Raw genomic sequence first — 15719 nt, forward strand, 5'->3', positions numbered from 1 at the left:
CTCACAGCTCCCAGTTGCTAGAATTCTTTTCTCTTTAACAGGGTACTCATCAAGTTCCCCTAAGTTATAGTATAGCTTCTATGCTGGACTTCTTGCAGAATATAAAACCTGCCTTCCACATTTTGTCTAAGTATGTTTTTAGCCCCCAGATTCAGGCCCTGAGTAAGCTATTCCAGGGATTCTGCTAGGCTTAGAAGTTAAAAATAACAGCAACAAAAAACTCTCTTTGTCCTTTGAAGTTCACAAGGCCTTCCTCCAGTCAAGGTGTAAAAGGGAAAATACCAAAACTTTGGCTGGGGACTTGCTGTTCTCTCGTCCCCAACACCAAGTTCCTTCTCATGGGCTTACCTGAAAGGCTCCCACCACTAAGCTGTCAGATGCTTACAGCCTTCATTCTAAACTAGTTCATGTGGCCTGGCCAAGCTCCTTAACCAAATCAGAACATTTTCTGGTTAATTGATCTGATGAATTTAGTCAGAATTGATCTGATGGTTGGCTACTTTGGGAGGGGGTGGGACATGGAGTGATTCAACTGATTAACTTAATAGACCCCAACCCTATACCCACAGTGCCTAAAATATTGGCTTTTGCATAGTAGGTGCTTAATAAGTGTAGAATTATTGTATTTGGAGGGTTTCTTTATTTTTTTTCCACAGTAAGTTAACAAGGTTAGGGCATAAGTTTTAGAATATGAAGTGTTAGGAGATGGAGATTTTAAGAGGAGATAGGACCACTTGGTGGGTTCAAATGGCATTTGGAAGCGAATGAAATGAAATATTTTAGTTCCTGGAATTTCTCTTCTCTCTCTCTCTCTCTCTCTCTCTCTCTCTCTCTCTCTCTCTCTCTCTCTCTCTCTCTCTCTCTCTCTCTCTTTCTCTCTCCGTCTCTCTCTCTCTCTCTCTCTCTCTCTCTCTTTCTCTTTCTCTCTCCGTCTCTCTCTCTCTGTTGAGCCGTGCTGTATCAGAGAGTACAGTGTCTTTTGTGCCTGAATTTGCACTGCAGAAATAAATTAAATGACTAAGTGTGATAAGAGTACAAATCTCTCATTGACTGCATGTCAAATAGACGAGGTTCCAGTAGTTCCCATCTTCAGGAACGATGCATAAATGAGCAAAAAACTGAGAAATAGAGAAGCCAATGAAAAGAACTTTTGAAGCCAAATCATTCCATTCTGGCTGTGCTGGGTGTAATAAATTAGAAGTGAACAACAAAAAGCCCTCCAGGCTATCCATTTTATAGTGAGGCATTAGTGATAAATACACGGCTTCACGTGACATCATGCTTGGCGTGTTATATGACTTTCCCTAGGCCTTAAAACATTTGTCTTTGCTAGATAACCAGGAAGCATTGTCGCATTGGGCAGTGAACTTAATGTGATCTGTCACTGCAGATAGTATCTAGAAGCTGAGTCATTTGGTGGTACAACAAAATGAATATTGCCTTTATTCCCTATCATAGACTGTAAAGGCTGTTAGTAAGTTGTAGTGGGAAAGACCCTGGATTTATATCAAGAGGAACTTAGTTCAAGCCTTAGATTTGTCATTAGCTATCTTGTGTGACTTCCTTAATACCACAATAACCTTAAACTGAGAAAGCACATAGGGTGAGCAATTCCACAGGGAAGTGCTGGCATTGTTCTGTTAGACTAGCCGTAACCAGGCCCAAAGGTCCACCAGAAGACCCAAGGGTCCGCCAGAGGGCCCAGCCTACCACGCTTTGTCATCCAGCCAGAGTGGTTTGACACCAAAGAACTTAGCTCATTTCCACCTTTGAGAGTCAACAAGCAGTTAGTTGTTGGGTATATTAATCTTTTCTTCATAATAATCATTCTCTTATAAAGTGCCTAGTTCATTGGTTTTTTTCTAGGACATTAGTATGAATCCCAGGCCAATTGTGTTTCATTAACATCCAAGGAAGTGTTTGCTTGTTGAGAACATACTGAGGATTAGTTTGATAACAGAAAGCAAGGTTTCTACTTAAAGTTCAGGTGTGGTATGAAAATGCCTTTATTGTCCCATCAACTAGAAGACCTAGAAAAATTGTTAGTGATAACTAATTAAAGTATCAGAGTGTAGATGAATTGTCTCATTTCTCCAGCTTAGAAATGTAAGAGTTTTTTTTTTACCAGATTTTGTTAGAAAGCTTTTGTCTTTGTTAATAGAGAATATTTTTTAAATTAAGTTTTTGTCCTTTGCAGATAAAATACTATGCCTGAGTGCCCTAAAAGGCATCCACTTATATATAATTTGGAACTGTTATGATTTCATCAGTCATAACACTTGTCATCATCCGCAGAATACTGTAGTTCATAGAACATAGGAAGAGTATTTGGGACTAGACCTGCCATTTTGTTGGTATAGGAAACTCCCAAATGAGGAAGTTCCCTTAATACAAATAAATTTCAGTATTTTCAAATTCTCAGTAATATTTCAAGTGTTTTCTTTTGGAAGTTGGTAGCACTTATACTTCAAAGCAATTAAAGCTTAAAATTACACTAAGAGTTTTGGAATACCCTATATATACCCATGTGCACACACTAAATATTGTCGATTTTCTGAAGATTTGTTTTTCAATAATAGGGAAGTAGAAAGAAAGGGGATATGTGAGGGAGTCTCTTACATGTGCCCTTGATTCCCAGATTTATAAGTCTGAACTTTAAAGAAAACCCAAGTAATAAGAATCCATTTTTCCAAACTATAGAAATAAGTAATGAGGCCGGAAGGTAGTGGTATAAGCAAAAAGTACTTTCATAGGCAATAAGAATAACTGTAGATAAATAGAAAAAGCCATTCCTGATTTTCTTTTAGCAAATAATTAGAATAAGCCAGGAATGAGAGTTGAGGTGTATACAAGACCCCAGAGCTTCAAAAGAAAGGGAATTTCATGTTAATGTGTTGAAATGTCATTTAGAAACTTAGTAGATAAAGAAGGGGTTACTTCTCTTTTTAGGTCTGTTGTTTTTTTAATAATACATATTAAGTGCTTGTTAAACCTTAAAAGACAATATAAAAGTGATTAATACTACTACTACTACTACTACTCTGCTACTACTACTACTGCTACAACTACTCTACTACTATTACTACTACTATTTCTAACTGCTGCTACTACTACTACCAGTACTGTTGTCCATTTTCCTTTCCTCTAACATGAAAGATTCTTATCTTATTTAATTCTCTGCTTATAACTTCACACTGTCTCTTCTGCCTTTATCCTACTCAAATGGACATTTTTCAGCTGCATTACTATGTCCCTTCATCAGAAACCCCAAAATTCTTTTAATGTAAAGATGAAGGAAATTCTGTAATATGTTGGTTATATTTGTTGTCTTTCACTTGTTTGAATCTTTTCCATTTATGTCTTTATGCAGAGCAAGATTGTATGTGCAATCAGATTTTGTGAATCATCTAGATAATTAAAAACACCTCATACCTTTACATCTTCATTGTACTGTTGCAATGTCTTCAGAAAAAATTCCCCTCTTATTTTTAACTCATTTATCTACTCTTATAGATTATCCCAATTACTGAGAAATACAAGCACATGTTCCATTCAATTTTGAAAGAACTCAGCTGGCCCGGGCAATTACAAACTAATGTACGACTCACAATTTTTAGTTTGGTTTTCAACTTACTTGATTGCTTATACAACTGAACAATAAAAATTGTTCCATCGGCTTTCCTTTTGTTTGTCCAGTAGATGCTTTATGCACAGGAAAGCCTGCTCTGAAACTCCAGAATGTTCTCTTCTGGCTGTTCCTCACCTGTCCACATTATACATGTCCATAAAAGTCTTTTTAGGTTTTGCCTCTTCTCTGAAACCTCCCCTATCACTTCAGCCCACTTGGCATCTCCTTTCTTTAAACTCTGACAGCACATCTGGTCTATCTGACACAATTCACCGCTTCCTTTTTGATGGTTTCTCTTGTGACTTAATTGCCTCCTATGAGTAAATCTTGCCTTTCCAACAAGTTTAGAAAGAAACTCCTTGAGAAAAAGGACCAGTTGTCCATACCTCTGATATTCCCAATACCCTTCGATGAGTACGAAGCATAGAGTATCCATTCAGTAGACGTTGACTTATATTATGATCTCTTCCTCCTGCCCTCCACCATAGGTCTTCCATGGCATGTAACTCATTTCATATTGCTTATGAGACATGGTTCTATTTTACTGAGAAGACAAACATAATTGTATTTAATCTTTGCCTGATTTAAAAGCTGTTAAAATGATTTGTGACCAACATATTACAAAACAACAAAATACCATTTTTCTCTTCTAAAGCTCATTGAATTAGTTTTCCTAAATAAGATTTCATGACTTGAAAGTGATGATGCTTTTCCTAGCGTTTCTAACCCTTTCTGTTTATTATACCTTTGCCTAATATTTCACATATAGCTCTACCATTTATCTTTTCTACTAGTTGATTTTTATTAAAAGTCAGTTCTTCGCTGGCACAAGGTGAAATAAGCAGAACCATGAAAACAATTTATACAACAGAAACAATATTGCAGAGATGATCAACTTTGAAAGGCTTTGTAATCTTGATTAACACAATGACCAAACATAATTCCAAAGTATTGATGATGAGGCATGCTCTCCATCTTCAGATAGAAAGTTGGTGAACACAGAGTGCAGATTGAAGCATATTTTCTTTTATTTCTTCTTCTTCTCCTTTTTGGATAAGGCTCAAGGGGGAATTTGTTTTGTATGACTACATATTTGTAATGTGTTTTCTTTTCCTTGCCTTCTCAATGGGTGGGAGCAGAAGGAAGGGGAAAGAATTTAGAACTGAAAATAAAATTGAATTAAAAAAGAAAAAGAGCCATTTCACCTATATGCTTTTTTCTTTAATTGCCAGTGTCATCATTACAACAGTTTTGTACCTCTCAGATGCCCTTCGTAAGAATTTCTTAAATGAAAACTTTGATTATAAGGTAAGTCTCTACTTAAATGATTGCCTGATATTTCTTTATTTGTGTGGTACTAAAATAAATATATTCTTCCTGCTTTAGCTAAAAGCTCTAACTAAAAGGTTTGTTTTTTTTTCTTAATAAATGAAGTCTTGTAGCAGTAATCTTTTAACCTGCTTAAGTGGCCAGCCTCTGTAATGCCAACTACTGGGGGGAAGGAGGCTAGAGGATCACTTTATCTTGGGATTTCTGAACTACTGTGGGTTATGCTGATTTAATTACCTGCACCAAGTTTCGCATTACTCCAGGGAGCAAGAGGTCACTAATGTGGGGCAAACTGACCCAGATTGGAAATGGAGCAAATAAAAGCTCCAATGACCTTTGGTAGTAGGATCTGGCCCATCAGTAGCCCCTGTACTTCCAGTCTGGGCAAGATGGGGAGACCAAACCTTAAAACAAAACCAAAAACCTTGGGAAAGAAAATACAACAGAAGCAAAATAGCAAGTTTCAGGTACTTTAAAAAAAATATTATGATTGCTTTTTAGTGCTGCTTCCTCTTGTCCTTCAGATCATGTGAGTGGAAGTCCAGAATAATGTTATTGGAAGACTCATAATATTATTATTTTAATAGAACTCGGTGAAGAAAGGTTAAAAAAAACAACACTAGGTGAAACTATATATTGTTCCTCTCTCGCATTTCTTACTTAAGATATATCAGACTTTGATCAGGGGAGATATAATGTCATAGCTTTCTTCTTATTCACAAGAGCTAGTCTTATTCATGTAGAAGTACACGAGGACTTATGAAATCCAATTTTCCGTCAGACAAATTAGCAATAAAGGGAGTGATAGAGGTAAGATAAAGGAAAGAGTGTTGGACTTAGAAGCTCTGGGTTTCAATACCAGCTCTTTTCCTTACCAGCAGTGTGACTTCAGACAAATTATTTTACCTCTCATGTCTTTAGTTTCTTCAAATTATTTCTAATGTTTCTTCCAGTTCTAACATTTTGTAATTCTTAAATAAGATCAGAAAAATGGGTTGAGCCACCATTGGTTCCCCACTTTATTTCTGATATTGTGCTAATGTTTTTTTTTCCTTTTCCTACCTTTTAGTATGAGAAATTCAATACCCAGGATATTAACCTGGGTTCAGAAAATATTTATAAATATTGCAATTTAGAAGATTAGCATTTTCTTTTTATCTTTGTCAATATCTTTGGGTTTTTTATATCACTTTCATTTCTGAATATTTCTTATTCATCTTCTCCCTAGGAATGGGGAGAAGAGATACCATTTGTAACAAAGATTTTAGAAGAAAGGCCAAAAAAAGTCCATTTTGTAAAACTAACCAACATAGCAACCTAGTATATGTATATTCTATGTATGTTCTATTCCTGCAGTCTCTGACCTCTGAAAAAATGTTGGAAGATTTATTTTCTCATCCTCTCTGAGGCCAAGCTTTCTTATTATATTTAAAAAGCCTGTTGGTGGAACTTTGGATTGATTTAGCCCTTATGAAATGCGATTTTTGACTATGCTAAGAAAGTAACTAAAATATCTATACCCTTCAACCCAGAGATTATAGTTTTAAGTATACATATCCCCAAAAGTGTCAAAGACAAAAAAAAAGGCCCCATATAAACCAAAATATTCATATTCCCATTTAATTGTAGTAGCAAAGAACTGGAATCAAATGCCTATCAATTGGGGAATGGCTAAATAAATTATGGTTTATAAATGTGATAAAACTACTGTGCTCTAAGAAAGTGATGACTATGATAAATTCAGAGAAGCATGAGAGAATATATGAAACAATGAAGAATAAAGTTTCAACAATCAGGAAATTAATATACAGTCACTAGAAAAACATAAATGGAAAGAATACAATAAGACAATAGAAACTGAATGCTGTAAAATTATAATGACCAAACTCTGACTTCAAAAAGCAGTATAATGTGTCTCCCTCCCTTTCTCAAAGTTGAGAATTATCAGTATAGAATACTACATATAATAATGACCTTTATTGATGTGTTGGCTAGTTTTGCTGGACATTTTGTCTTTTAAAAAAATTTTTTTTATGAAAAAGGGTCTCTGAAAGAGAAAAGAGATGTATTAGGAAACATAAGTAGTATAAAAACAAAAGAAATCAATAAACATTAAATAAGTAAATTATTTTGCAACGTTCAGTTTTGGTTTTTGGTCTTTTTGCTGCTTTTTCATAGTCAGTTGTGCATATTGTTTTCTTGGTTCTGCTAACTACACTTTACATCAATTCATACGATCGTTTCCATGCTTCTTAATGCTATGTCATTTTTTTTTTTACAACATAAATTCCATTGCATTCATGTACCACATTGTTTAGCCATTCCCTAATTGATGGGTATTTACTTTATTTCTAGTTCTTTGCTACCATAAAAAAGAGCTGCTATGAATATTTTCATGTACATGTCACCTTTCAGTTCTTGATTTTTTGGGGGGTATATGCAATAGGTTCCTGAGATCAAAGGGATGACTTTGTTTAATATAATTCCCCAATTTTTTTCCACAGTGTTTGGACAGATGTGTCTGTCCTTCTGTGACCTCTACAGTCTTGGCTTTTTCCATCTTTTGTTGTCTTCTGATTTTCTGTAGGTGAAGTTTTGATAGCAATTAGGTATATTATGTGGTTGTTATTCTTCTGAGAATTTTTTCTTCATATCATTTTGCCACTTAAGAATAGCAATTTCAAAATGGTATTTTCATAAGTCCATCCCAAAATTAAACAAGAATGAATTCATCTTTTTGGTATCTGTCTCCTTGAAAATATTCTGGCATGTAATGATATACAAAATAATTGGACATTTGATACAGATCAAGTTAGACACAACCTGAATTGTGAGTAGTCATTTCAAGGAGACATTGCAGCATTTACATATGTTATTCTTCCTTTAGATCTGGGATTCCTACTTTTACCTCGCTGTCATTTTCATAAACCAGTTGTGTCTGCAGTTGGAGATGTTCACACCTTCCAAAAAGAAAAAAGTTCTGGAAAAGTAAGTACCAATATTGGCTCACGTAATAAATACTGGACTGTTCAAGATATATTTTTCAAATCATTGGAAATTAATGACTACTCTAAATGACCTCAACGGCTTTTTATCTCCAGGAAAAAACTTGAGTTTTAGGATAAAAATGTGATTCTTTTTCAAACATACATAAAACTAAATGACTTTTGATGTCTTTTTCCAATTCTGAGATTCTTGTGATCAACTATGGAGGATTAAAGCTGAAAATAAAAGGGAAAATGAGAAGCCAATTTATCTTTCAGTTTCAATGATTTGGGTTTGCTTGCACAAGGTATTCAATCCTTTCTGTTTTCTGAGTGATCTCAAATTCGGGATATGAAGCAAATAAACTCAAGAAAGTGAGTGTGTGACTTAATTGGGAGATACTCAAATATATTGATTGTGTGCCACTTGACATTAGTTGGTAGAAATATATCACCTAATTAGGAATAATTTATTATCATAAAGTGACTTGTCATTGTTTGACTATTTGTGAGATTTTCTTTAATCTCAGATTTGTTCATTTTCAGATATGGTGATATGCGGGTAACAATGGGTTGTGAAATCTTCAGCATGTGGCAAAATTTAGGTAAGTAATGAAAAAACCATTTTCATTATACATGTAACAAATATGCTTTAAATTGTACTGGCAACGAGGAAGAGCAATATCCAGAAGACAAAATTTGGAAGCAGACAGCTGTCAGTGGAAACATTCACAGAAATTCTTCAATTTGATGGGATTTGCAACTTAAGTTTTTCTGCAGTCTTTTTGGAAAAAAATTATTAGAACCAAAAATTAAGTGGGATGCTCTGCTCTAAGGCACCAAAATTTAGGGAGTATACTTCCAGTCCTCTAGACTTCCTTCATCTTACAGTCCTCAGCTGGTTCTGTTCCATATCATACAACTGTCCCTTCTCCCTCATTTAGCTTCTGGCTACTTCTCACCCCAGGCTTCCATCACGACTGTGATTGTTCAGTTGTTTCAGTCCTGTGTGACTCTTCATGACCCCATTTGAGATTTTCTTGGCAAAGATACTGGAGTGGCTTGCCATTTCCTTCTCAAATAGGATTAAATCATTTGCCCAAAGTCACACATTGAATGAGTGTTTGAGGTCAGATTTGAACTCAAATCTTCCTAACTCCAGGCTTGGCTCTGGATCCACTGCACCACCCAGTTGCCCATAAGAAACTCTCAAAAGAATTCATAGGGGCAAAGTCAGTTCATTTTCAATCCTTTTCTCCAAGAATTTGATGTTCAGTTATTCAGCTACGTCCAATTTTTATGACCCTATGGGGTCACATATTGTCTATGGAGCTTTCCTTGGCGAAGGTAGTGGAATGCTTTGCCATTTCTTTCTCCATTAGATTAAGGTAAATAGAGGTTAAGTAATTTGCCCAGGGTCACACAGCTATTAAATGTCTAAGGTCACATTTGAATTAAGGTCTTACAAACTCCAAGTCCAGAACTCTATCCACTTAGCCACCCAACTGCCTCCTATCCCAACTGTACCTGACTTCAAATGGCTTATACAAAAGCTACCCATGAGATGATGAAGGCAAAGTAAAGAGGGGCTTGGGGGAGGATTAATGATAATTACAGTAATAATTAATAATGATAAGTAGCTAACACCTTAGGTTTGTAAGTTACTTTACATGTTATTTAATTTAATCCATACAACAACCCTGGGAGGTACACAGTATTATTGTGTCTTCATTTTTCATGCAAGGAAACTGAGGCTGATGGAGGTTAATTGACTTGCCCAAGGTCAAACAGCTAATAAGTGTCAGAAATAGGCTTCAAGCCCAGGTCTTCCAGGTTCTAAGTCCAATGCTGTATCAACTCAGTTAGCAAGCTGCCTCAAAATCTCAAAGTCTTCCTGTAATTCTAGGTAGCTTTCCCCAGCACAGCTTGACCATGCTTCTGTCCTAGGTAATATCCAGGACAGTAGCAATATACTAGGTTCTCTGCCATTCTAGCATTTCTATCTCCTCATCAATGTAATGCAATGATTTAGAACATCACCTCCCTATGAAATGTTATAACCTAAATTTCAAGACCTTTTCTTAGACCCACCCCTTTCTCACAATCAGATTTTCTTTGTTGGCAGGATGCCTAGATATAGTCCTGAAAAATACAATAATCTTTGTATTTTGATAATTAATTGATAATAAATATTAAAATCACTCTAAGGACCCCAAATTGAAGCTGCGAATTCTCTAAAGTTCAGTTTGAGCTGCATAAAGTATTAACTTTGAGCATCATTATTCTGGAAAATTTTATTCCTTTAAGCCACATCATAAAGGGTATGACAAAATGATTTTTAAACTTCTACAGTTGCTAAGAGACTGTTATTTCAATTTGGTTAATCTTCCCCACCAGATAGGGCATATTATTTCTACAAATTGGTAATGCAGACCTGGTTATACTAGAAAGAACTAGCATTCAGAAGAGAGATTGTTTTAGGATTTCATTGGCACTAGATCTTCTTTTCTCGACATTTATAACTTATTTAATTTGATCACTATTTTCAGCTATGTAAATTTATCTGAAAATTCTGCTCTTTTGTCATTTAATTTCTGTGGTTTATTAAAGTATTATCTCTTTGAATTAAATGTGTGATAAGTTGAATGCTTTTTCTATTAGTTTTTTTTTTAAGAATATACTACAGAACCAAGTTTGGACATGTTATAAATATCACTCTTGCTACTTGAGAGTATGGGATATAATGAAGGTGTAAGTATTGATGTTGCTTGCATTAATGGGTTTCCTTACTTTTCTTTCTCCCAGTACACAATAATAAATCTACATCCTAAAAGAATATTCAGTGAAACTGAGGTGTGTACATTCCAGACTTTTGAGTAATTAATTATTCAGTTTAAAAAGTCATCCAAAGAGACTGCCAAGAGTTGTCCTGGACAGTTGAGAAAAAGCACCACTCTTGTCCCCTGATTAAACTATGAAGTCCTTGAGGGCAGGAGACTGCCTTTGTTTTTTGTATTGGTACTAGCACTTAGCATAATGCTTAATAAATGATGATTACTAAATGCTTTATCATCCATCCATTCATTTATTTCTTCTGTACTTGAGGTAGTATTATGATGAAGTTAACTCTGGAGGTTGTATCTCTTCAGTCTTCTGCATTAGAAATGTATGGTATTTTCTTGGCCTTTTTCTGTCTTTCATTAGAGAACCTATTTCAATGAAATGCTGACCCTGAGTTCCACAGGGTTGTAAATTTGAACTAGTTGTGGGCAGAGCTGTCCTGGATCTGACTCGTGGTATGGTGTTCCCAGATCTTGAATAAAGATGTCTTTTCCAGTAAAAGCATATCTCGCTAAGTACTAGGCAGTAGTGCCAACAGTCCACATCTGTGATACAGCTTCCAAAGTGTTCAGAACAAACCTCAGGGCAAGCTATGGAATAAGTTTCACTTGCTTGTCGTTTGTTTTCTGATGTTAATTGAGTGCAGCTGAAAGCTTTGGCTAAAGAGGGTTTAGAGGTTCCTGGCCTCTAAAAAAAGAAAAAGAGTAGATGCTGGTGCAGCTTTGTGGTCTTCATCATTGGACCATATTGCTCAGATTTGTGCTTTGATGATCTAGCTGTAATATGATAAATGTTTGCTCAGACCCACCCTAACCCCTAGTTAATATAGAATTTTCAGATTCCTAGACTTGTGTAATAACATGTAGTTGATTTGGGAAAGATGACTTAAAGGCTCTTGGAATCATCCAGACGTAGCCCATGTGCTGATTTAGATGTATAGATCTATAGGATTCTTATATGGCAAGATGTATTGTTTCTAAGAGGGAAGCAAACTACATGAATGATTTTTCTCCTATTCCAATTCCCAAGGAGTATTTAACAGTTTCCTAGTGATCAGTACTGTAGCTAAAAAAGTACAACAAATTTAAGAGACCTCAATTTACATTGTTGAGTGACTTGGCTTCAGCCTCTGGAAGATGGGTCTTATTCTATCAAGGAGGACAATTAGGAAAGGTGGTTAATCAGTCAATAATCGGTTAATATACGCTTACTAAGAAATCCCTATGAGCAAGGCACTGCTGAGTTCTAGGAATAGAAAAAAATAGCAAAAATAGCTTCTGCCTTCCAAGCTTGCTCTATAAATATATTGCATGTCTATAAATAAATACAAGATACATACATATGGTATGTGGAAACCAACCTCAAAGGCAACGGCATCAGTAATTAGGGGGACCAGAAAAGGCTTCTTTCAGAAGGTGACATTTCAATTGATTTTTGAAGAAAGTCATGGATTCCAGGAGGCAGAGGTAAGGAGGGAGTGCATAGAGGATAACCAGTGTAGAATCCTGAAGGAGAAAGCTCAGTGTATGTGTAAGGAACAGCTAGCAGTCCAGAAGAGCTGGACCATAGACTCTACAATGAGGAGTAATATATAAGAAACCTAGAAAGGCAGTGAGTGGTCAGGTTATAAAAAGCTTTACTTGCCAAACCAAGAAGGTTATCTTTGGACCTAGAGCTAGTGATCATGAATGTGATCAGAATTAAGCTTTAGGAAAATCACTTTGGCAAAACTATACGGATGATGGATTAGAGGGAAGAGATTTGACACAAGGAGACCAATTAGGAAGCTATTGCCAAAGTCCAGGCAAGAGGGGATATACAGTTGATCTAGCGTGGTGGCTATGTCATTATCAAAGAGATGTTGTGGAGGTAGAAATTACAAGATTTGGCAACAGATTGGATATGTGAAATAATTGAAAATCAGGAGTCATGAATAACCCCAAAATTAGTTAATTAAGAGACATGCCTAGATCCATCTTTAAAACAGTGTCACATCTTTCCTTTATTTAGTGAGTATTTCTCAAAGACTTATTAACCTGTAAACTCTTTCTACATTTTCCATTTTCTAATCAGGAGCAGAGGATCATTTATTTAGAGCTGGAAGGGCTCCCAGAGGTCATCTAGTCTAGCTTCTGCAATTTATGGATAAGGAAGTTGAGACCCAGAAGGTTAAGTGACTTGCCCAAGGTAGCACAAGCAGTAAGTATGAGAAGTGAGTTTAGGTCCCTTGACTCCAAAATTTTCCACAGGACCATGGAGTCCTCAAGGTTTCAGTTCATTCTTTTGTTGTTTCTTCACTTTCTTTATGCCTGATACCAAGTCTATCCTTACCATTAGAACAAAAGAATAAGTACATTTTGAAAGGTGTTCCTTTTTCAAAAAGGAACTTAGAAATGCAATATATCCAGAATTTTGAAGATATCTGTAGATAGTAAGGGAATTTTTTCCAGGAAAAAAATGAAGAAAAAAGTATTTAATACCTTTTATTAACACCTTTTATAAGATTAAACGTGCCTCTCTGAAGCTACTGACAATGAGGACTGTGACCTTAGCTTTGGTAAGACTCAGTGAGCCTATTTTGAAGGGTACTTAATTTAGTAACATAAATATATATTTTGCATAACCTGGTCTACTCCTATTATTCCTATGTTTGCTATGTTATATTTAAAGTGTCATTTGTTTGGAGTGACATTTTGGCAGAACCATAACTTCCGTAGTATAGGACCTGGCTTCACTGGAACAGCTCATAGTGTTTTCACAGCTCCATCACAGTTCCAACTATCTTTTAGATAGTTGTCCATGTGCTTCCCAGCATTCCTACATAAGGAATCTACCAAAACCTTGGAACTCCTGCTCTTTTAGGATCCTGGTTATACCAGTATACCTCTTGGGCCAACCATCTGTTGATTCTCATTCTCATGATATGCTCAACTGACTCTCTTTTCCATTAATATACATTTTTAGTAGAATTTCTTGTGCCAGTTTTTTAATGAAAATTGTCATTAGCAACATGTTGCAGCCTCCATGTGACACTGTGTTCCTTTGTTATGCCTAATGGTTTATTTTTTATGTTGTAATTCTTCAGAGATCATGTGTCCATGAGTCACAGCCATGAAGTATCATTGGGAGAATATTGGTATGAAAGAGATGGGCTTGTTCAAGCAAAAATTTCAGATTTGCTCATTGGATTTATTTTTAATTGCTTTTTATTTGTGTTATAAATATGGTTTTAAGCTGTGTCTCTTATCTGTCCATTTTTAAAGAAAATCATAAACATATGTAAGAGATGAAGAAACATGTTCAAGAATTCAAAGAATATTTTCAATTTAACAAAAAATAGAGATGAGGATAGTTTCTTTGCTAGGCAGAGATTAGTGGAGCATTCCATACTTTTAACTAGTTTATTTATTGTCCTCTGAATTAGACATGCCAATTCTTGACTTTGTGCCTTTGTATAAACTGTCCCCCACACATGAAATGTGTGGAATGAAATCTTTCCTTATCACTGCTTCTTAAAATAATTAGCTTCCTTCAAATCTTGGCCCTTGTGTTACCTTCTACAGGGAGCATTTCTTGATCCCTAACTCAGTTCTCTTCTATTTACTTATCTGGTAATATGTTGGTTTCCAGGGACTAGCAGGGGGTGCTTCTAGTTTTTGTCTTAGTAGCCTTGCATGGTGTCTTGCATGCAGTAGGTATTTAATAAATGCTTGTTGAATTGAACTGAATAGAAGGGACCATCACCATTCAAAGAAATTAAGATGACTTTTTTTTTCTGGAGTTAACATGAAGTAGACACTACTGTTTGTCAAGCAGAAACAGAAAGCATTCATTTTCTGGAAGGGTAATGAGGAATATAGGGAGAAAAAAGGAGAAAAAATCTTGAAGCTTATTGATTATTATTTTTGCCATATGCAACTATCTAATAAAAAAATTGGAAATGTTAATTCTATTTAATAGTATTGGAAAATCATGTTTTTCCCACTTTCAGAAAGAAAAGAATGGAAAGGGGAAAGTAATATGCTTAGTTGCAAGTTTATCTATAAATACTAAGTTTAATTATAAGATTCCTACAAGAACTCACTGTAGACAATGTTTCAAGCCCTATAGTAAATAAGGGGATGTGGCTCCCTAGTTCTTTGGGTAGGCAGATCTGTTTAGAGGCGTTCAATTATGATTTTTCCCAGGTTAATAAATTATTCTAATTGAACGTTTTAGGGAGACCTGACCCATGATTTCATTTCTATAGGGAAGTCCCAGTGAGGAAACTCCCTCTACCATAAGTGCATATCAGCACTTCTTTGCAACTTAGAATCTTTAAGAATTTCTTAAAACAAGAGAAGTTCAGACCCTTGTCCAGGGTCACAAGTGTAGCCCCAATGTGATATTCACAGTGCATGAATATCCTGGTGCAGTTCTGAATCACGAAATATAACAGTGTTCTTCTCGAGGTCAAATAGTCTTGAAGAGCTGGATTGTGATTTCCCTTGACTTGTAGATTTCTTTCTCTTTTATCTTGAACTACTTAAGCAAAAAGGGTGATAAATTTCTTGTTTCTAATTTTTTTATGAGTAAATTGATACCATTTCTTGTGTTCACCATATCTCAAGTCTTTTAAAAGCAAATCAGGACCACAGGAGCGTATTCATCCATCTCTCACTCAAAAGTCAGTAAAAGGAACCCACAAGTAGAGGAGGTAAAGAAACATTCTTATCTTGTTATATAGTAAAATCTCCTGAAAGCAGTGCTGGAGTAATGGCTAGAAGGCTGTGCTTGGAGTCAGGAAGACATGAGTTCACACCTTGCTTCCTGTAGTCCTGTGTCACTTAATTTCTCCTAGTATTAGTTTCCTCCTAGTCCTTAGTTTCCTTAGTATTCCTGTAAAATGAATATAACAGTACCACATACCTCACATATAAAGGGCTCTGCAATCCTAA

At 35.6% G+C, this 15719-nt stretch overlaps 1 protein-coding gene across 7 annotated transcripts in view; it reads left to right on the top strand.

Annotated features, from left to right (window-relative positions):
* Window positions 1–15719, top strand: part of DOCK4 (dedicator of cytokinesis 4) — a 537022-nt gene that overhangs the window by 444246 nt on the left and 77057 nt on the right. For all 7 annotated transcript variants that reach the window (XM_072653018.1, XM_072653019.1, XM_072653025.1 and 4 more), the window contains 3 exons: window positions 4861–4936; window positions 7845–7945; window positions 8488–8546. In XM_072653018.1, coding sequence (XP_072509119.1) covers window positions 4861–4936; window positions 7845–7945; window positions 8488–8546 — 236 coding nt within the window. The remainder of the gene's footprint in view (window positions 1–4860; window positions 4937–7844; window positions 7946–8487; window positions 8547–15719) is intronic.

Source organism: Notamacropus eugenii, chromosome 3 (assembly GCF_028372415.1).
Source record: "Notamacropus eugenii isolate mMacEug1 chromosome 3, mMacEug1.pri_v2, whole genome shotgun sequence".
Lineage (NCBI taxonomy): Eukaryota > Metazoa > Chordata > Mammalia > Diprotodontia > Macropodidae > Notamacropus > Notamacropus eugenii.